The 20824-nt window shown below is 43.0% G+C and overlaps 1 protein-coding gene across 2 annotated transcripts in view; it reads left to right on the top strand.

The window, feature by feature from the left end:
* The window catches only part of NUP214 (nucleoporin 214), a 38999-nt gene that overhangs the window by 10314 nt on the left and 7861 nt on the right, over positions 1–20824 (top strand). The window contains exons 13-31 of one of the 2 annotated variants that reach the window (XM_048325535.1): positions 239–414; positions 927–1018; positions 1341–1430; positions 1775–1924; positions 2155–2313; positions 4498–4601; positions 5123–5302; positions 5769–5854; positions 5956–6039; positions 6362–6607; positions 7283–7447; positions 7943–8051; positions 11318–11393; positions 12057–12165; positions 13165–13267; positions 14813–14886; positions 16631–18382; positions 19804–19874; positions 20379–20532. In XM_048325535.1, coding sequence (XP_048181492.1) covers positions 239–414; positions 927–1018; positions 1341–1430; positions 1775–1924; positions 2155–2313; positions 4498–4601; positions 5123–5302; positions 5769–5854; positions 5956–6039; positions 6362–6607; positions 7283–7447; positions 7943–8051; positions 11318–11393; positions 12057–12165; positions 13165–13267; positions 14813–14886; positions 16631–18382; positions 19804–19874; positions 20379–20532 — 3980 coding nt within the window. Of the gene's footprint in view, positions 1–238; positions 415–926; positions 1019–1340; positions 1431–1774; positions 1925–2154; positions 2314–4497; positions 4602–5122; positions 5303–5768; positions 5855–5955; positions 6040–6361; positions 6608–7282; positions 7448–7942; positions 8052–11317; positions 11394–12056; positions 12166–13164; positions 13268–14812; positions 14887–16630; positions 18383–19803; positions 19875–20375; positions 20533–20824 lie in introns of both variants that reach the window. The other variant, XM_048325534.1, reaches the window with a different exon arrangement.

Here is a 20824-nt window from a genome sequence, read left to right as displayed (position 1 = left end):
GAGGTGCATTTGAAGCAGGGTAGTACTTTTTGCTGGCACTTACCTTTTGCTCCTGGCTGGATCTAAGATGGAAGTCTTCATGGTTTCATGTATTCGGAAATTATCCTGAATGGCTCCTTCCCACTATCTCCAGAAGCTACACTCGTGATTTTTGTATCTGGAGCTTGAGTTGTTGCTGATCCCAGGGGATGCTCATTCATTTATTCATTCAGTCATTCTTTTATTCATTCTGTTGCAGGTTCAGTGCTGTAGACACCTCTTCTCCCACGAGCAGCAGTGGTCAATGCACTTCCACGATGTTTTCCTTCTCAACCAGTTCCAAAACTGCTCCTGGAGGTTCTCTGAGCCAGTCCACGCCCATCACAGCCCCTCCTACCACACCACTGAAGACTTCATCTCCTGTGCCTGCCACAGGTAGGAGTCTGATCCTGATTGTTGGGAATAATGCATTATAAAAAATGTTCTAAAAGTTGTAGGACACAGTGAGCTTCATTTGGCTTCTTTCTTGCTTTTCCTGCTGTAGAAGCCCTCCTGATTGGCACACCATCGTGATGTGAATCACTTACTCTTCAAACTGAGCAATTTTCCATTTGTGCTCTTTATTCCTCAGAGAACCATATGTGAAATAATTATATTCAGCTGCTTAAGTTCCCCCAGAAGTTCTGGCATTTTCAGTGCTCTGATAATGAATGTTTCTGGGCAGTCACACAAATCAGTGCCTTACCTTCCATCTGCATTGACTAGAGTTCAAAGTAGTCACAGAGAAGTTGGATGGAAGTGAAAAGGCATCTGAGGAAGGTGTGTTCTTGTATTGAGGCCCATAGCACTACTGCTATGATTTGATAGTGGTGATTGTTTCTGATCCCAGCCTGTTTTTCAAGCTTTGTATGACTTCATAAATTACTGTTGTTCTTACTAAATTCCAGTGGCACGTCCTGCTCAAAATGCTCCTTCAGCTTCGTTGGTACAGAAGACACCCAAAATCACCCCCTCAGCAGCAAAGCCAAGCTCTGCTCAGGTAACAGGACTTGACTGGGTTCTTTGGAGGATGAATATTGTGCATGGCCCACAATTTGCTTAGAATTCCTTGGACTGAACTAGTGTTCTTAGGTCAAAGAATTAGCTAACTTTTGACTTTGAAATAGTAGCAAATCTGTGGTTCTAAACCAACGTTCTCTGCATGTCTTTAGAGAGCTGTGTTTTGCCCTATGTTGTTATAATCAGTGTCTGAATGGACTTTCTAACATCAGGCCTTATTTGATATTTTAAGTTCCCTGTTGCAATGGATAGATCATTCATATTGATTTTGGCTTTGTCTTTTTTTTTGTTTTTCTCCCCAGGGCAAATCAGCACTCCCCAGCACAGCTTTAGAGAAACAGACCCACCAGTGGAAGGAGTCAGACCCTGTCATAGCAGGAATCAGGGAGGAGGTGAGATTTTCAAGCAGTTTTCTTCATAATGCCACACAGACACTTCAGTTCAGCTGTGTTCTGATGGTGTCTGTAAGTAGTTTAGGAATGAGAATGGAAATTTTTCCTAAGATAATCAGCCTGGTTTGTAGTTGCTATTTGTGTGTCCTGTTCAGTCATCCTCAGTCACTGTGCTGAGAAGATGGAGTATTCTTTCCTGTTAATGTTCAAGAAGAATTTCCTGCTTTGGCTGCAAAGTGACTGGTGTTTATGGTGTAACTGAGGCATGATCCAAGAGCTGTGACATTTGTTCCAAACCCTGCTGTGTTTTCAGTGCCTGCCCTTTCTTTGGCTTGACTTTGCAGATTGCACATTTTCAAAAGGAGATGGAGGAGCTGAAGGCCCGGACTTCCAAAGCCTGTTTCCAAGTTGGAACTCCAGAGGAAATGAAGATGTTGCGAACTGAGTCAGATGATCTTCACACCTTCCTCTTGGAAATTAAAGAGACAACAGAGGTGAGCAGAATATCTTCTGTGAACCAGCAGTGACTCTTCCTCACCTGATGTTCCTCCTTAACCTTCTACAGCTGAACTATAGATGGACCACTGGACTCTGCTGCCTGAATGCTGGGGTGGCATTTGCCTGTGTGCTTTCAGGCACATGCTTGCAGAAGCCCTTGTGCTAGGGATGGCAATGGAAAATGTTACTTTGAACCTTGTCCCATCTGTTCTATTTCTCTTTGCAGTCACTTCATGGAGATATCAGTATTCTGAAGACAACCTTGCTGGAGGGATTTGCAGGGGTAGAAGAGGCTAAAGAACAGAACGAACAGAATCGTAGCTTGGGGTATTTACACTTGCTCTATAAGAAACCTTTGGATCCCAAGAGTGAAGCACAGCTTCAGGTATGAATCATGTCAGCCAGCTTCTGATAGAGAGTTTTAAATAAAATAAAACATAGGCTTGCATGTGCAAGTGCCCAGCATTGTTGTTCTGCCCTAAGTATTTGCTGTTTCAGTATAGTCCAGTAAATGTGTGGTGAGCTTTGTTTTCCATGGGTTTGCAAGAGGTGCTGAAAATCCTCTCCTGAAGCTCCTCTCTGTTGTTGCCGTTTGCAGTGATGATTCAAAACTCCTTCTGAAGGGATGTAGTTCACCTGTGATCCAAGTCTATTCTAATCTTAGAATGTGCCTCTTGACATCCTGTTCCTTCTCAGCCTGTAGTGTTTGCTCAGGGATTTCAGTTCAAAGAATGTTGGGGTTTTCTTCTACACTTTATAGAAGAGTTCTTGGAATTATTTTTATCTTCAGCAAGTGCCTTATGGAACAATTTGATGATTTATTATGACTTACAGAATTGTGTGGTTAATTTCATGGATGGTGGAGCATAAAGCTTAATGATATTTTAAAAGCTGGGACACAAAGGAAAATAACCTGCAGTACATAAGGAGGCTTTCAAAGACAAGAAAGAAAGAAAGTAGGGGTGAAGCACTTTTTATTACAGCTCTGGTGGTGAGGGCTGTTTAACCCTAAGCAAAATAGAGTAAATGTGCCCTTACAAATGATACTTGATCTTTTATACACGGATAAGTTCCCCTCAGGAGGTTTGACTGGCAGGCTGAAGGCATAATTAGATGTCATCTTGGTGGCAGTAGGTATCAAGACCATGCATGCAGTTATTAGAACTCAGCTGACACAAAGTAATTTCTTTTAGGTCTGATCTCTAATCTTCACCTGGATTCTGTTGATTGATTCACAGTCTTAATTGCATGCCTGCTTTGATGTCCAGCATGTCTCTGTGACATTTAAAGCTTATGCTTGTGACTTCAGAGAGATGATAATCTTGAAGTATGTGTTTCACTGCATAGAGGAAGGACCATGAGGAAAGAATAACACAGTGGGAGAGAAGTGGAAGTGGATTGGAATGAAAGGAGAGAACTTTTGGTTCAACTTTGTGAAAGTTTGCTTTGAGAAAGCTCTGTCTTGACTCTTAAATTTTTCTCAGTGTCCATCATCCCCATTCTCTTGGGTGAGAAAAGCTCCCTTAGTCAGCTTCGTGTCTTAGTTTTCAATGAAGTTTTCAAGACCCTGAGACTTTTCTGATGTGCAGCTGTATAGTTTTGGTATCCAGAGAGTTGTTGCTATATAGGTGCTGGAGAGAGGAAACCTGGGCTTGGCAGTGTTTAGCACTAAGCCCACAGCAGGACTGGATTTGCTTTCAGGTTGGGGATGTCTCTAGAATTTTATGCTGTATCTTGAAAGCATTTGCAGTGGAATTCTTCCCAAGCTGTGTTACTTGGCTGCTTTATTGTATTTAGGTGAACATTGTGTTGAGATGAGCTGAAACCAACTGCAGTTTGCATTTCTGTTTTACAAGGTTGGAGTTCAAGCCATGCCATGCCATGGAGTTCAAGCCATGCCAGGCAGGAGGGATCACAGGAATGGGACTGAGCTCTGGGTTTGTTTAGGGAGCAGGGCTTGCTGGCTTAGCTGCTGCAGTTGTGCAACTGTGTGGTCATGGATAAGTCACTTTATTCTCTGTCCTTGCTTTTAATTTATTTTCCTACCTATAAAAGTCAAATTCATTCCTTGCCTTAATGTGGGAGGTGTGATCATTCGTGAGTGCTTCCATGAATCACAGTCTGTGAATGCTAATATTCTAGAGTCGTGTGAGTAGCCTGCAAAGCTTTGATCACTTATAATTGTTATAAGTTTCAATGTTGTAAGATGGGAGCAAATGACTCATGTTCTGGAAGTGGCATTTGAAATAAGGATTGTTTTGTATAATGCCTGATGTTTGTAAAATCCTTTTTGTAAAGACCAGGCAGTGTTTTGCAAATATTATGGACAGTATTATTTTTAGTTGAGAGTTGAGGTAAAAAGTCCAGGCCAAAGCCTGTGTGTACCCCATTGATTGTTACGTAAATTTTCACCATGTTGGGTTCTGTTGTGCTGGTAAAACTTTCCAGGCAGAAATACGGGCAAGTGCTCTATGGCTTGGACTGAATGAGCCCAAAGATTCTTCATCTTCTTCAACTGAAACTGAGATTTCTGAAGCGAATTAAAAACTCACTTTATTTTGCATGGCAGGAAATCCGGCGCTTGCACCAGTACGTGAAGTTTGCTGTTCAGGACGTGAATGACGTTCTGGATTTGGAGTGGGATCGGCACCTGGAACAGAAGAGAAAGCAGAAGTAAGTAATTGAAACTGGAGTACAGAACTACTGCAAAGAACACATCAGTGAATTGGGAATTAGTCTGTAATCAACAGAGACCTTTTCCTGTTTAACAGTACAATCCTTTTTGAGGGGTCTGGGAGTAACTCTTGGCTCAGACACCTAATGGGAGCCATAGGTTCAAACCCTCTGGCTTCATACAAGTTACAAGCTTGTTGTGTCTCTGTGTACAGTGCAAATAGTGCTTATAGAAAAAAACCGTAAGCTTTGTAGAAATTCATTGATGGCAGCTAATGAAACCTCCCTAACAGATAAAACATCTTGAAGCAAATGAGCTAAATGAATAAACTGGCAGCATATTCAAAGGAGAAGTATGTATTTGAGATGAACTGAACTGCTTTGGTGTTCAAACCATACCATGTTTGACCTCCTCAAGTTTCAGTAGCCAGAACCACTAAACCACTGGTGTTTGCTTGCCTGCCTGTGACCCAGATGCACAGAATGGTCCTTATCCCTGTCTCTTGATCTGATCTCTGCAGGCGTCTGATAGTCCCTGAGCGAGAGACTTTGTTCAACGCCCTGGCAAACAACCGGGAAATTATCAACCAGCAGAGGAAGAGACTGAACCACCTGGTGAACAGCCTGCAGCAGCTCCGCCTCTACAACCAGACATCTCAGTGGAGTGTTCCCAGTGATACATCTCCAAACAGTGCTCAGAGGTATGTGAAACATGAATTCCTCCTTCCCTCTTGCCCCCAGCAATGTACGAGGGTGCATCCTCCAGAGAATGATGTTTTGTGGTCATGCTATGGGAAGACAGGATGTCCTAAAAATTATACTAAACTGTGCCCAGGTAATACAGAAGCTCATTGGTTGTGTTCTGGGGGACGCTGTTTGATGCTTAGCCAAAATTTCCCCTAAAAGTTAAAGGGTTTATATTAAATGGGATAATAGAGCCTCCAGGCTGAGATACTACTGGTTGTCTGTCTTGACTTCAGAGGAAGAAGTGAATGGCCCTTGAAGTTTCCAAAATAGTTAAAAGATCCATCACACAGTATCTAGAAGAGCCAATTGCTCTTCCAGATATGCCAATGGTTCTAGTGGCTACTTTGGCCCGATTTTGTTCCTGCTTTGGTTGGTTTCTTTCTGCTGATGATGTTTTTTCACTGCTCTGCCTTGTCCCAGTTTTGACAGTGACCTTGAAAGCCTGCGCAACGATTTGATGAAAACTACTTTGAAATCACAGGCCAAACCTCTGCCCAAAGTACCTGGTAATTTATTCTTTTGTCCTGGCATTCACACCGTAAATGTGAATTACCTTTTTTTGATTTGCAGTTTGATTATAGACTAATAACTCTCTTCTGTTTTCCAGCTAAGTTATCCCCAGTGAAGCAGGCACAGTTGAGAAATTTTCTAGCCAAGAGGAAAACTCCACCAATTAGGTCTACAGCTCCAGGTAAACCTTTAGTGACCATAGAAGTCTGAAATGCTTTCCAGGAGGGTTACTTACCTGCTGTGGGACTGAGACCTGAAATTAGCTTTTGAGTTCTCAACCCCTACTTCTCCTTTCCTGTTCCCCCATCTGCTCTCAGGAGGACTTGCCTTTAGCTGCTGTCTGGTTGAAGGCTGCCTTTCCAGGCAGTTAAGAAGTCAAATCCTATCAATGCAGGAGTAAAACAAGCCAACAGGCAACCATCCTAAAATAGGGTGCATTTGTCATGGCTGTTACACTGGATGGTTCCCTAACTTAATACTGAATTTTGGTTTTGATGTTGCAGCAAGTTTGTCCCGATCTGCCTTCTTGTCCACGAGATATTATGAAGATTTGGATGAAGTCAGCTCAACATCCTCAGTTTCCCAGTCACTGGAGAATGATGATTCACAAGCAGTGGATCAGGAAGAAGAGGCAGCCCCAGTCCAAGTCCCTCGTCATGCTCCTGTGGTCCGAACTCCCTCAATCCAGCCTGGCTTGATGGCTCAGCCTCCGTCCTTTGGGAAACAGCACCTCTCCCTGGGTACTCTGTGTGAGTAGTGTTTGCAGTATCTCTTCTCACTGTGGTCTTGTGGGTAGCTTTAACCACTGTATCCATTGCCAGTACTTCAGGCCCTGGAGGAATGAGATTGCAGGATACAGATTTTGCCAAGTTCTCAGGAGCAGTAACAGAGTGGCTTTGTAACCTCATGAGCTTGAGCTAAAAGCACTAGAACGCCTTGACTCACTGATTGTGTTTTTGTGATAGCCTGGTTCTTTCAGATTGCAGTGACCTAAAATAGTGCCCAAAGACTAAGAAACTGGAGTACTACTGCATTTGGTTGATGTGGCCAAGGTTAGGAGTTCTGAGCCCAGCAAGTCTCAGTAAGAACTGCATTTGCATACACTCGGTTTTCCTTGTGCAAGAGAGGTTTCTTTAATCTCTGCAGCCAGAGAGAAAAATAAGGTGTCAGCAGAAGTGTCTGTAACAGCAAGCTGAAAGTCCTCTAATGCACTGAAATGACATCTATTGAGACTTAGTAAATTCCTTGGGATATACCAAAACTGCCAGGGACAGATTGTGTTGATTGTTTGAATGGCTTGCGCATCAGTCCTGTCAGAAGGAAGCTGTGTACTTAGAGGAACTGCAGTTCAGCAAAGGCTTTCAAAGGCTCCCTGTTTTGTAGAGAAACAGTCAACTAATACTTTTGTTAATTTGTTTCTTTAGTGCCTACATCTTCAAACAGAATCATCCCACAAGGGGCAGACAGTACCATGCTTGCAACAAAGACTGTGAAACACGGGGCCCCTGCTCCCACTGTCACTGTTCCAGCACCACAAGCAGCTGCTGCTGCAGCTCTGCAGAGGCAGATGGCTGCTAACCAGTCCCCAGGTAAAAGGATGGCTAATTGCCCAAGTGACCTCTGAACAGCTGAATGTGGCTTTCACAGGGATTTAGTGCTCTCAGAGGGAGGAGATCATCAAACAAAATGTGGTGCACATCTGTAGTTGTTGCACCTCTGAGCTATCCAGTGTCCTTTTGTCTTCCTTTTTCCTGTAAGCTGCCAGTACAAAATACCTGAGAAAATCCCATTTCCGTTAACTGAAGATGTTACAATGTAGGTAAGAGAGAGTTCATAAGAATAATTACATTTGGTCAGCAATCAACAAAAAATGTACCAACTATATAGATTGCTGCCCACTTTTCTTGTCCTTAATGAAGTCTCACGTTCCAAATGTTTCAGGCCAGGTATACTATATATGTTCTAGAATCTTGGCTGGATCTTTTTGGAATTATTCAGGCCATATGGAATGAAATGAAATGCTTAATATGGAGTTTGTCTTTACATCTTTTTTTTTTTCCTCTGTTTTTTTCTGTTCCTTAAAGCTGTGAGCACTTCCTTGACTGAATCAACTCTGAAGAACGTTCCTCAGGTGGTGAATGTTCGAGAACTCAAGTCTGGTGCATTGACTCCAGCAGTCTCTGCAGTGATAGGGTGAGTGCTGCCCATCTTTCTGGTGGTCTTTGGTAGCATTTGCACTGGAGTACATCTGCCAGTGGGGAGCAGTAGCAGTGTTTTACTGAGTGTGGCTGTGTAAGACCTAAAGTGAGTGCATTTACAGAAGAGTATTGGGTTTGTGGATTTAAAGAAAGAAAGCTCTTTCCAGGTCATTTAAGGGTTTGCTAATGTCTTGTCCTGAGCAAATGACGAGACCAGTATTAACCTCCTTCTCCATTTGTCTGTGAAATGCATTTATGTGCATCCTCTCCTTTTGGGCTTCAGTGGTTTTACTGCTAATACGAAATTTGGACCTGGTATCTCTCCAATCACTCCCTCTGTTCTACCTCTTTCAGTGAGGGAAGTGAAGCTCTCTGTCACTGACTGTGGTCTGTGACTTTAGGCTGTCCAGATGTTTTCCTTCTACTTTGTCATCCTTTGCAGAGAAAACCTTCTCTGGAGTTATGCCTCTTCTGTCTGTTCCCAGATTCACCCCGAGGGAGGGAGAACTGTGCTCTTGCTTTTCTGGAAACTTGTCTCAAATGTTTTGACATCAGAATTTTGACTGAAGGGTTGGGTGTCACTAGGGGTCAGTCACTTTGGAACACTACCAAGCTGCAAGGCTCTTCCTCATGAGTAAACTATGAATGTTGACTTCTGGCATTTAACCTTGAATTTGTTACCATTTCTTGTGAATTAGCTCTAACACTTGGCATCCCTACTCTGCATCCTGCAGACAACAGCCGGCTCAGCTCATTCCAGACATTTCTGTCTTATCACCAGGCTCTGTCACCAGCCTAGGACTAGGCCTTTTCCCTGTTGTTGTAATGACCTTGAAACTGTCTTTTCGTGAAGTTCCTGCTGTTGCTTAAGACCAGGGCAGTGCATGGCCAGTTCTGGGCTGGGGAGGCAAGGGCACTACTGAAAAGTTTGTGCAAAGTTGGGCTTACTGCATGAAGAGGGATAAATTCACCGTGTACCTCTGATTATAAGTTCATATGGAGTTGGAAATGCTTTATCCATATAACTGTGAGCTGTTCATGCAGCTCCTGGAACAACTGCTGTTGTTGCATCACGACTGGCTTTCACACATTTGTGTGTACTCTTCACTGTCAAAGAAAAAAGGTGAAATTCCTTTGATGCAGCTTTTCAAAAAGGGAGCAGTCTCACAGTAGTGGTACTCAACTGCTCACCTTGACATTTACTTCATGGTTTCTTTTGCATTTTAATTGTGGAACAATTGTGCACGTTTTGCTATTTTATTTCTTCTTAAAAGTGATAAACGGGGATGGGGAGGGGAATTGCTACATCTTTTGAAAGTCAAATTTGTGGACAGCTCTACGTGGGAATTTTTTGGCTAAAAGTAGTCTTGTGACCAGGAAGAGTTTTCTGCCCTCAGTTTCATCAGAACTATGATGAAAAAAGTAGGAAGTACTGGCTGTGCGTGGAGAAGGTTATGAGTGAGCAATATGTAATGAGATTGGTTTTCACTTGAACTGTAGTTAAAGACCTGTCTTACTTTCAAGTAGTTTTAGACTGGCAGTATTGATTGATCTCTCTAATTTATAGAGCACCAGCTAGCTTGATATCTTGGAGGCTTTCTTGTGCCTTACTTTATAGCTGACCTCATAAAAATGTACTTTCTAAAAATTCTACCCAAATGAACCATGCTTGCCAGTCAGATTCAGCACTAAAATGAAGAGCATTCACCCAGCAAAGTTAATTCACCAGTTTTTGCTACTTCAGACATCCTGGCTCCCTTTTGCTGCCACAGCACACTCTTCGGTTGTTAAGCAGGAATGATTTTTCAGTTGTTACCAGTTGTTCAATGGCCTGTGACTGGGTGTGTTGGTGGTCCCAGTCTACCAACTAATACATAGGGGTTTTTTTTTTTTTCACTGAAAACTTTCTCCACAACTGAAGTCAAACCCAGCATTTTCGCAGCACTGTCAAGTGATGTTGAGATCAAGTCCCACCCTCTCATGAATTTCACAGACTTTTCGTTGTTTTCTTCTTTGTTCGGTATAAACTTGAAATCTACAGCAGCACCATCCCAACACCAACTTTTTCCAGTGTTAATCTTGAAGTTTTCATTGTTTGCTGTACTTCTGCTTTGGGCAGAGGGCAGATCCAGGCCATGCAATGTAGAGAGGGAATATTCCTTGCTAGAAGGAAGGACTTTCTAGTAAAGCAAAGCTGTTTAAGGCACAAAACCTTATGCAAGATCAAATGGCCATGCAAAATGTTGCACGTATGTATCCTCTTCCTTTGGAATATGGTAGACAATTGCTGTGAATTGGCCTGCAGTTGGCCAAACAGTAAATGCAGTTTGGGAATCCTTATGCTTAGGAGGCAGGCAACTTTGGATGCCCAAATTTGCTCACAGTCTGGGATTTGCAGCCTCAGCCAGAGATTGTTATTGCCTTAGGGAACTTCCTGTCTCTGTCAAGATGGAGAGCACCTGCCTGGGTAAGAAAGTTGGGCTTTGCCACCAGGAGAATGCAATCACGGTTGAATTTAAGCTTCTGAAATCTTCTGGTATTGTCCAGTGAAGCTTCTCAACCTGGTGGGCCACAGACTTGAGGAGATGCTAAAACTGGTTGGCTGTTCCCAAGTGGCAGTGATTTGGTGTGTTAATGCCCCACAGTGCCAAGGGCAGATGCTGCACCCCATGAGATGCTGCCATTCTGCAGCAGTTGTCTGGGGGTTTTTATTTCATGGTCAAAAATACCAAACCTATAATGTAGAATACAGGTTAATTTTATCATAGTTCGTGCCATGACTTTGTCAATGTTTATAGTACATTTCAAAGACAGGAAATGCTCCCTCCACCCCCTCCCAACTTTGTCTCCTTACTCAGCATTTCTAAGCATTGCATGTACATGTCTGGACTCCACATTATAAAGGAAGCTGCTTAAATTTGTTATCCACTAGGCATAAAATTGTAATCCCCTTACCTGCTGATTTTTCATCAGCTCCCTGTAAAATAGAAAGCCCTGACTCTCTTCAGAGACAGGAGTGTCTAGAGAAGACTTGATCGTTTAAGTCTAGAGGTTTAAACACATTTACAGACTTCCTTTGTTAAATGTGGCTGATTCATTTAAGAGGTTTATTCTCTAATCAGATTTGTTCCTTTGGAGTTGTGTGTGGAATCTTTAATAGCGGCTGTTGTTCAAGGCTTCTGGAAGCTGCGCTTTTTGAGAGGAGAGGAAATCCTCTTTCAGACTAGTTATTCATATCATTGTTTAATTCTTCTTTTTAAGATCATCTGTGCCTCACTCTGCAGCCCAGGCGGTCCATCAAGTTTTGGCAACTGTTGCTACAAATCAAGCTAAACAGGTATCTTGATATAGAACCCTTTCCTTGTGGAACACTCCACCTGGGCATGTTCAGCAGAGTTTGGGGGTTTAATTTTCATAGCTTGGCCTCCATTCTTGACAAACCATTTCTGTATCTGTGACCTCAGCAGTGTGATGCTAGACATATCTATGTTATGTCTTGCCTTTTCTCACTTCTGGAGACATGCAGCTTTCTAATGGCCCCAGCCTTGCTGCAGTGAGGGTTGCAGCTAAGAGCAAAGGAAGCTGTATTAGGTAGATACAGCTAAATTTCACACTAAAAGAATAAAAGTGATAGGCAATCAAGGAAAAGAGTTCTTTAGTTACCCTGTTATTCTACTGAGAACATTGCTTAATGGTTGACAAGCTGCTGGGTTTTATATGTGTGCTTCAAAAAACCAATGCAGCAGTCTTTGTTCTCTGGAATCATTGAGCTGCTGCCCATGGAGTCTTGCTGACCTGTTGAAAAGGTTGAGGACTGACCCTATATTTAAGTGTCGAGACATAATGAGCCCAAGATTGCAGATCTCTTCTGAGTGCTTCGACCACCTACCTCTATTTTATTCTTAAGTCACTGCATGACATTAATAATACCAATCCAATGTCAGAAGGCCCTTTGTTAATGGACAGACTGCACTGACCTGAAGTGGTGCTGTGTTTTTAGACACCTCTGACAAGCTCGATGAAGGGCCAGGCTCCACCTTCCTCTGTGTGTGCTCCCTCTCCTATGGCATCCACAGCTGGTCCAGCATCGTCTGGCAACAAGGTCTCAGGTAAGTTGTCTTTAGTGGAGATGGAAATAAGGTCTGGATGTCTCTTGCCACGTGTCAGGGTGCACAGTCAGAGAATGAGGATACTGAGGAAAAAAGATTTGCCTCCACTGAGAGGTTGCTGTGCCAGTCTTGAGGGGGAGAATTTGAAAAGCGAAGGTACAGAAGTGCAGGAGAGTTGTTTTCTGTACTCTCTGTGTTCCTTCTGTTCCTGCATCTAGAATTCAGTGACACAATTCCTTGTTCAGAGTGGACTCAGGACTTGTAACTCTTATCAGGAAATGCTGAAAGCACATCTTCCACAAGGCTACTGCGATTTGACAGCAAATTAAAAGCAGCTCTTTTGTTTTTAAAACATGAGAAGTGTGCTGGTTTTAAACATTTTAAATGTGCTGATTTGATTTCTAGGCACACAGCATTATAGAATACCTGAACAAGCTTGAAGTGAACTGAGTCCTGTGCAGGATCTATTGAGCATTGAGCTGCAGGACCAACTTCAGAGCCAGTTCAGACACAGTGATCAGTCTCATAGAGCTGGGAAGTTTCTAAAGAAAGGAATGCTCAGTTTACAACTTAACAGGGAAAGAGAAAACATATGGGGAAGGAAGCAATTGATTTTTAATGTGTATTAGATAATAATGCTTGCATTGGACATGGTTTTATAAGCCTCTTGCATAAATGTCTGAAATCCATCTCTGTTGGTCTTTTGCCTTTAATCCGTGCATGTAGGTTGCCTCTTAGCCAGGGGTAAGAAGCAGTAAAAATAGCTAGGAATTATATTTGACTTGCCAAATGCTTCTTAAATTTTGGTTTATTGAAGATGGCAGCTCCTGAATTTGATAGCACTTCCTTTTCATTTGAAATTTATTAAATTACAGACTGTGTGTGCAAGCTAATCCCTTATTTTCTGATAAATGGATGACAGCATGCTTTGGGTTTTTTTTTTTTTATTTGTAGATATCTTTTAAAAGCATATTTATTTGTTGTTCTTGTAACTTACAGGACAAGGGACAGTAAAAACAGTTACAGCTGTTTCTTCTACTGTGACATCAGTACAAGCAACAACTTCACAGCCTAACAAAACGTTCTCGTTTTCTTCTGCGGGGTCTGTATGAACATTAAGATTTCTTTGTAGTTGACATTAAATATGAGTATTGGCTGTTACAGCAGGTGTTGCCTACAGGCTGTGCAATACTGTAAAATGGCACCTGCAGATGTTAGACTGGGAGGGCAGGGGTTGTACCAGAGTCCTTTGAAGACCTTGTTTGTGGAAGCCTGAGTGAGGTCTGAAGGTCTGTGAGACTTTGACACAATATCATGTTGCTTTGAGATAACTAATCAAGAGTAAAGGATGACTGGCTTGCTTTTGGGGTTTATTTACAGTGGACTGTTGGAACAAGTTCCCAGTTATGACTTAAAATATGTACTGATGGTTACACCCCCTGAATACTTTAATACAGCAGAAAAAATTTTGTGTTTTGGCTTGAAAAGTAATCAGTTCATGAAGGTGACAAGAGGGGCCCCAAGCCATCTGGTGATATCTGTTACATAACAATAACACAAAGCAAGGCACATGTTATGAACATACAGTTACTCTGAAATCTCTCTTATGGAATGTTATTTCAGGGATGGCAAAAATAATTATTTGATTATATCTTATGTTTAGGGGAGAGGGATAATACCTTAGGAATGATTGTTTGAAATTCTGCATGTTTACTGCTCTAACACTCAAGTGAATTTCTCTATGAAGTGGCAACATTAAGAATTTCAGAACACACGCACTTTCAAATGGCTCGTTTCTTTCAGTCTTACCCATTTCTCTGCACGTTTGTTAAGTGGATGCTACCCAAATGCCTTGCTGGGCTCTTAAGAGGGCTAAAAGAATCCTTTTGAGTGATGGAAATTCAGATTCAAAAAGCAAACAACCCTGCCTTTGTCCCATGTGCAGTGCCTCAGTGTGTAAACCATATGCTAAATACAGTGCTGTTGTCAGTGATGTCTTAGTCCCATGGCCTGACTTCTGTATCAGCAGCTGGTCTTTGAGAATCAGAGAAAGCTTAAAAAGCCCCAGGGAATGAAGATCTCTGCAAGACTCATAATGAAAGATCGTAGTACTTTTGCAAGACAAAATATTGTTAGTGTAAAATAGTAATGATAACTTTTCATTTCTGTCTTGCTGTGAGTGATCTCCTTTTTGGTGGATGGTAGTATTCAGTTATTCCCTTCTGCACATGCACTGACTCTTCCCTTTTAGCCCTTTTAAACTCTAGTTGCCCCTGTGGTTTTTCCTCTCACCAGTCTCCCCAAGTCCATCAGGTTTTGGTGCATGTTGTTCAGTGATAGAGCTGCATGGGGAAGAAATACACAGCAGAAAGGAAAGAACATGGGAGGATAAGGGGTGGTCAAAAGAACTTTGAGCTCTGACTCTCTTTAACCCTCTAGAAGCCTTTTCAGAGAGGAAACAAATGGAGCACTGTGTGTCTATGTGTGTGTGTGTGTGTGCTTCTCTCTTCCTGTTTAGTCCTTGGAGAAACTGCCTGTGTGCCTGGCTTTGTGCAAGTCTGAGTCTCAGAGTTGTGCTCATCATATGGTTGGAAGTTTCAACACTTTGAGCTAAGTCACTCTTTCCCTTTCTCCTCTTTCCTCCTAGGTCTGTATTTAATTTTAGTGGTGTCACATCAGCTGCTTCATCACAGACACTGCCCAGCCTTGCTCCCTCACAAGGTTAGTTTGGGAGAGGGTGCAAACAGCATCTCTTCCCTTCTGAGAGAATGTTTACTCTTCCTAATTTGTGTGGTTCTTGTTCTGTGTTGCAGTTTTATTACTAAAATTGCAGTAACATTTCATACGTATGCTGGGTTCTGCCCTGTAATACACAGAAATCCGGGCCACCCACCTTTCAATTAAGAGTAAGCAAAATATTTGTTGCCAGGAACATTTCGTTTATTTAGAGGGTAACATCTGTAGTCATTTTCTCTGCTGTCTTTAATCTGTAGATTTAAAGTTGCTGAGGTGGACTGACACAGAACTGTCATCCAGTGAGCATTTAGTAATCAGAGGGAAATGCTTGGAATGGCTTTGTGTTGCTTCTAAAATTGAAGTGACAATAGTGGCTGCCTTTCCATGTCATAGGTAGATCCTATTTGCCCAGTCTGGTAAGAAGGAACTGATAAAATCTGCTTTGTAATAGTTTCGAAGCTTTCTGCCTTTAATTTCAGTCTTGCAGATGAGGTCATATTGTCAAAAATTTGCTCCCAGTGTTATTGGTTCCTCTGATAAAAGATAGCACCTCTTCATACAAATCTTGGCTTGTTTCTATCCTTAGACCACCACAGCCACGTTAATGCTACTGATACTCTTGTTGTTAAGCAGAGAGAATGAACTGGGTTTAAAATTTGAAGATTAACATAAAAGCTTAGGTAAATAACACAGATAAAGCAGGAGTGGGAGGTGCAGGAGACAGACTTGTAAACCACAGCACTGTGTGAGGGCAGGTACTTCACACTGCTCTGTGAACTGGTAGGAGCACCCTTGTAACTGGTGGTGGAAGAACTACAGAATGTCATTTCAGGGCCTCAGGAGGAAAAAAAAAGCTGCATTATTGAGTGTCAGTTACTTAATATAGGGGAAAACATAAGGATAATACCAGCTCTGCTAAGAAGATTTTGCTCTTTGTTGTTTGATCTCCATGCAGATTTCCTATATTTTGCCCAAACGCCAATGTGGTGTTTTCAAGTCAGAATTTGTGTTTGGTGCTCAGAAATGAAATGATAGTACATTAAATAAAACTAGCCCAGACTCCCTTAAAACTTGAACAGTTTCCCACTGTTGTACAGAGTTTATGTTAGAAGTGGAGCTGCTTTGGCAATTACATTTGAGAGTTTTTCTCTAGTTTTTCAGAGCTGAAAACAGGCTGTATAGAAACTGGTTGGTGGTCTATAAATAGCTGAATTTGTTAAGAAAGATTTGATTTTGTAGAAGACTCTTCAAGTGCCAGAAAGTATTTTTATGACCTAAACTGTTCTGAGCCATTGGTTTAAAAGCAAAGTGCTGTAGTAAATGTCAGGAATTTTTTACCTGAACCAAGTAAGAAGGGGTGAAAGTGGTGTCAATAGAAAATTATCTGTAATAACCAGGTCTTTTATGTTTTTATCAAACTGCTGAAAAAGAAATAGGAGCCAAAGGCTGGAGTTGTCTCTACTTAAAGAGAAGGATGCTTAAGTGGAGGCTATGATGTGACAGTAACAGTGTTTGTTGCTGCCACCCTGGCCATAAAGGCTTCAGGTGTCACTGTTGTGTCCTGAATGGATGTGAAGGTTGCAGTCACCTGATGGACAGAGGCTTTATAGCTTTGAGGCAAGAGCACTGACAGTCTGTGAAGCACTAAACCAGACCATTATTCTAAGAATGATAAATGAGCTTTGCATACCCTAACTTGATTTGTTACTTCTGTCTCTCTCACTGACAGCCCCTGCAAAAGAGTCTGCCCAGCCGGATTCATTTCTGTTTGCTGGGAGTTCCAAACTTGGAACAATTCCCGAGGCCTCCTTTGCTTTTGGGTCCCACAAGTCAGCAGGTGCTCCAGGAGGTGTAGTAGGAGGTAGCTCCTCAGCAGATGGCACCCAGTCAAACAAAGCTGCTGCAACATCTTCTGCTCTCCCCACAACCTCTGGCAAGTTGGATATTACTCCATCCAAACCAGGAGATCACTTGTTTCAGGGCAGTCTAGCTGGGGAAACTCTTGGGAGCTTCTCAGGACTACGGGTTGGTCAAGTAGATGATAATGCCAAGACCACCACTAAAGCACCATCTACCAGTGTTGCAGGAACACAGTCAACTAAAGTGTCTACGATACCTTCTGGGTTTAATTTTGCTGCTCCCCTGGCATTAGGAAAAGCTGGAGAAGCTGCTTCAACGTCAGTCACGTCAGCTGGCACAGCATCCCTGTCCATCAGCACTAGTGCCACAGGCAGTCTCTTTGGCAATGTCCAGTTAACCAACACAGGGTCTTCTGGGGTGTTTAATCTTGGAGGTTCTGGTGGCAACAAACCTGCCTTTTCATTTGGTATTCAGCAAGCAAACAGTTTGAGCACATCCACCTCTACCCCTTCTACTCTCCCTGCTTCAACGTCCCTCTCGTTTGGAGGTTTCTCAAGTTCATCACAAACTGCTGTCCCTGCTGCAACTTCCAGTAAGTCTGCAGGGGATGCCAAATTACCACCTGGGTCAGAAAAACTATCTGAAAATGAAGCCGTAGCAGCTGGGTCTTCACCTCCAGTGCCACAGCCTCAGGCACAGCTCTCAGAGCCACTTAAAGAACCCACCTTACCCCAGGCCACAGCTGGGGACTCTGTCCCGGAGGGCTCTGGGACCACAGTGGCACCACCTCCCCCTGACCCCATGGCTGCTCCCACCTCCACCAGCGATCTGAAGGCCCTGGTGCCTCCTGCTGTCTCTGCAGCCACCCCACCAGATCAGAATGTCTCAGCAACAACCTCCACAGCAAGTGTTGCCTCTGCTGCAGAAGCCACAAGTGCTCTGGCTGCTACCTCTGATGTTACTACAGGTGTGCAGAGTCCAGCTGTTGGTGCCTCTGTGTTTCCTCCCACTTCTGCAGGCTCCTCGGTGTTCTCTCAGCCACCAAGTTCCAGCTCTTCTGGCTCAGCATTTACCCAGCCTGCTGGGGAAACAGCTGCCACTCCTTCCACACCACCTGTTTTTGGACAGCTCCCAGCAGGTACCACAGCATCCTCTCCATTCGGGCAGCTCACCACCAGCACTCTGTCCACAGCCACTGCCACCACCCAGGCTGCCACCTCAGGCTTTGGTACTTCTGCTTTTGGCACCACCACGACAGGGGGCTTTGGCCAGCCAGCCTTTGGGCAAGCACCAATCTTTGGGCAACCTGCAAGCAGTTCTTCAAGTGGCTTTACCTTCAGCCACTCTGGGTTTGGGACAATGCCAGCCTTTGGCCAGCCAGCAGCTTCCACAGCAGCCTCAAGCAGTGGGAATGTTTTTGGAGCCCCAGCCAGCACCAACAGCACCAGCTCCTTCTCCTTCGGCCAGCCAGCCAGCACGGGAGGGGTGCTCTTTGGGCAGAGCAGCCCTCCTGTGTTTGGGCAGAGCACTGGCTTTGGGCAAGGGGCATCTGTGTTCGGTGGCACCGCCGCTGTCACCACCACCACGTCCTCTGCTGGGTTCAGCTTCTGCCAGGCCTCAGGTAAGAGCAGGGCGCTGTCCCAGTGGCACTGTCTGGCTTGGAGTGTATCACTGGGGAAAGTAGGATGGGATTATTGCCTTTTTTTCCTCTATGGCACCCGATGGTTTTCATTTCTTTGGTTTGGTTTGGTTTTGTTTTGAATTAGTAAGAACAAGAGCTGCAGCACTGGAGACCAAAGCAGCTTTTGCTCTGCTTCACTGTTCATCAGCAGGCCTCTGAATGTAGCCTTGTCATCCAATCCTGCCTTTGTTTTATACTTAAGAGTCTACCTTGATTTAATTTTGCATTACATACTGTCCTGCCTGTTGCACAGTAACTGGAAATGTTGTAAATGGTTGCACCAAAGGGGCAGAGCAGCTCGGAGACCATAACCAAGGCAATGAATAAATACAGATGCAACACTTCCTTCAGTGGCCTGCACTGAACACGTGCAACAGTGGCTGTACAGCCAGGTGTAATACCATGTCATCAGATAGAATGGCCAAAAATAATTTAAACCCTCAAAGTGATGGATTTGCAGGGAATAACCTGTTAAATCTGCTGCTGCATTTGGAAACAGTTCAAAATTAAATACGACAGTAACATGAGCATCAGCTACCTGTCCACATAGTTAAATTGGATTCTTGCACGGACCAAACCTCCTTGGTCAGTCCCTTTTTGTTCTCCACATGCTCAGTATATTGTTGAGGTTTTTCCAAAGGTTTCTCTGTACAATCTTCAGAGAGCTCCCAGGGAAAAGTGGCAAGTACATAGTAATAATAGAGAGCATGTATTTCCAAGGAAGAAAAACTAATTAGGTTCAGTTAATTAAAAATTATTGCACTGCAGGCAACTTCTTGCTCATTTTAACTACAGTAGCAGAGAATAGTTAAATTGGGGGAAGTGAACTCTGCTTGAGAAAGGTGTTCCTAATTATAGAAATGCAAGTTTTATTACAAAAGGCACATTTAAGTGAACTGGGAAATGGAAAGGGGAGTTCTTTTTTTAGTCAAAACATTTCATTATCTTTAACAGGAGTCCTCAGGTAACAAAACTCAGATTCTCTTTACACAAGGACAGTCAGAATGCTCCAGTGCTTGTGCACGACTTGCAGTATTATTGTAGCCATGTTAACAGGAATCCAATTCTCTTAGTGTTAGCAACAATCCCACAAGTGAAACGGCCTTCTATTGTCTGTTTTTAAGTTGGCTGAAGAGAGAATGAGAATGACTTTCAAATAAACTTCCAATGTCACTTATTATTTGTGTGTTGGCACATGCTTTGTATTTGTCCAGCCTAGATAGGTTTGGTAACATCATTCATATCCCTGTGTTCTGGCATGGAAGAGCTGTCCTTTCCCTGTCCTGGTCTAGTGTCACCTCCCTGAATGTCTTACACTCTAATAATAGTTCTTGTGGTTAATTTTTCTTTTTTTCTCTTAGGTTTTGGTTCTAGTAACACAGGTTCTGTGTTTGGGCAAGCAGCAAATACTGGAGGCACTGTCTTTGGCCAGGCAAGTATTTATGGCTTTTTGTAGAAACAAAGGGCTGTTACCTGTGAGGGACTTGGTCAGGGTTCCCTATTTCTGATATATTTTTAAAAATACAATTTGATGTGTTTAATAAAATGTGTCCCAGTCTGTACTGGAGATATTTGCTGTTGTGGTGAGCACCAAAGCATCATCTGCATGAGTACTCCAGGGGGTATGGAGACACAAATATTTTATCACATGCAAGATAAGATAGATGCAGTAAGTCTCCTGCCTTGATTCCATGCTAAGTGGAAAGTAGGGCAAGTGTAGGGCAAGTCTCAAAGGCATTATTCTGTGCTGTGGACAAGATTTAAGACAGACTTAAATAAAATTTCATGGTGTTCCATTTTGGAAGGTGATTTCTGGCTGGTTTGTCAGCTCCTTCAGACATCCAGAGAAACAGCCCAGGCAGAGCAGCCTTGGGGGGAACACATGCTGCTTTGACTTTGCTTAAATCCCTTTCTTGTCCTTTTTGTGTTCTAGCAGCCATCTTCTTCCAGTGCAGGCTTGTTTGGAGCTGGAAGTGGTGGGAGAGGTGGAGGCTTCTTCAGTGGTTTGGGAGGAAAGCCAAGTCAGGATGCAGCCAATAAGAATCCCTTCAGTTCCTCCAGTGGAGGATTTGGATCTGCAGCTTCCCAGAGTAAGTGAATTGAACAAGAATACAAAATGTGATTTCCATCTGCTTTTGTGATCCCATCTGATTTTCTGCTGCTAATTGTTTTTGAGTAAATTCTGTGTTAATATGAAAGGCTTTGGGGGGTAACCCAGAGTATGTGTGATGTGTAATCCAGAATTTTTCTTCTAGGTTTATGGAAAACAAGTAGGGAAGCCATTGAAATAAACAAGCAGATGCAAGAAGAGTGAATAACATCTATATTCTGTAGAGAATTCTTGGCCAAGTCCTTCATTAAAATGGAATACTCCAAATTCTT

This window comes from Corvus hawaiiensis, chromosome 21 (genome assembly GCF_020740725.1).
Source record: "Corvus hawaiiensis isolate bCorHaw1 chromosome 21, bCorHaw1.pri.cur, whole genome shotgun sequence".
Lineage (NCBI taxonomy): Eukaryota > Metazoa > Chordata > Aves > Passeriformes > Corvidae > Corvus > Corvus hawaiiensis.
This window is presented reverse-complemented; position numbering and strand designations above follow the sequence as displayed.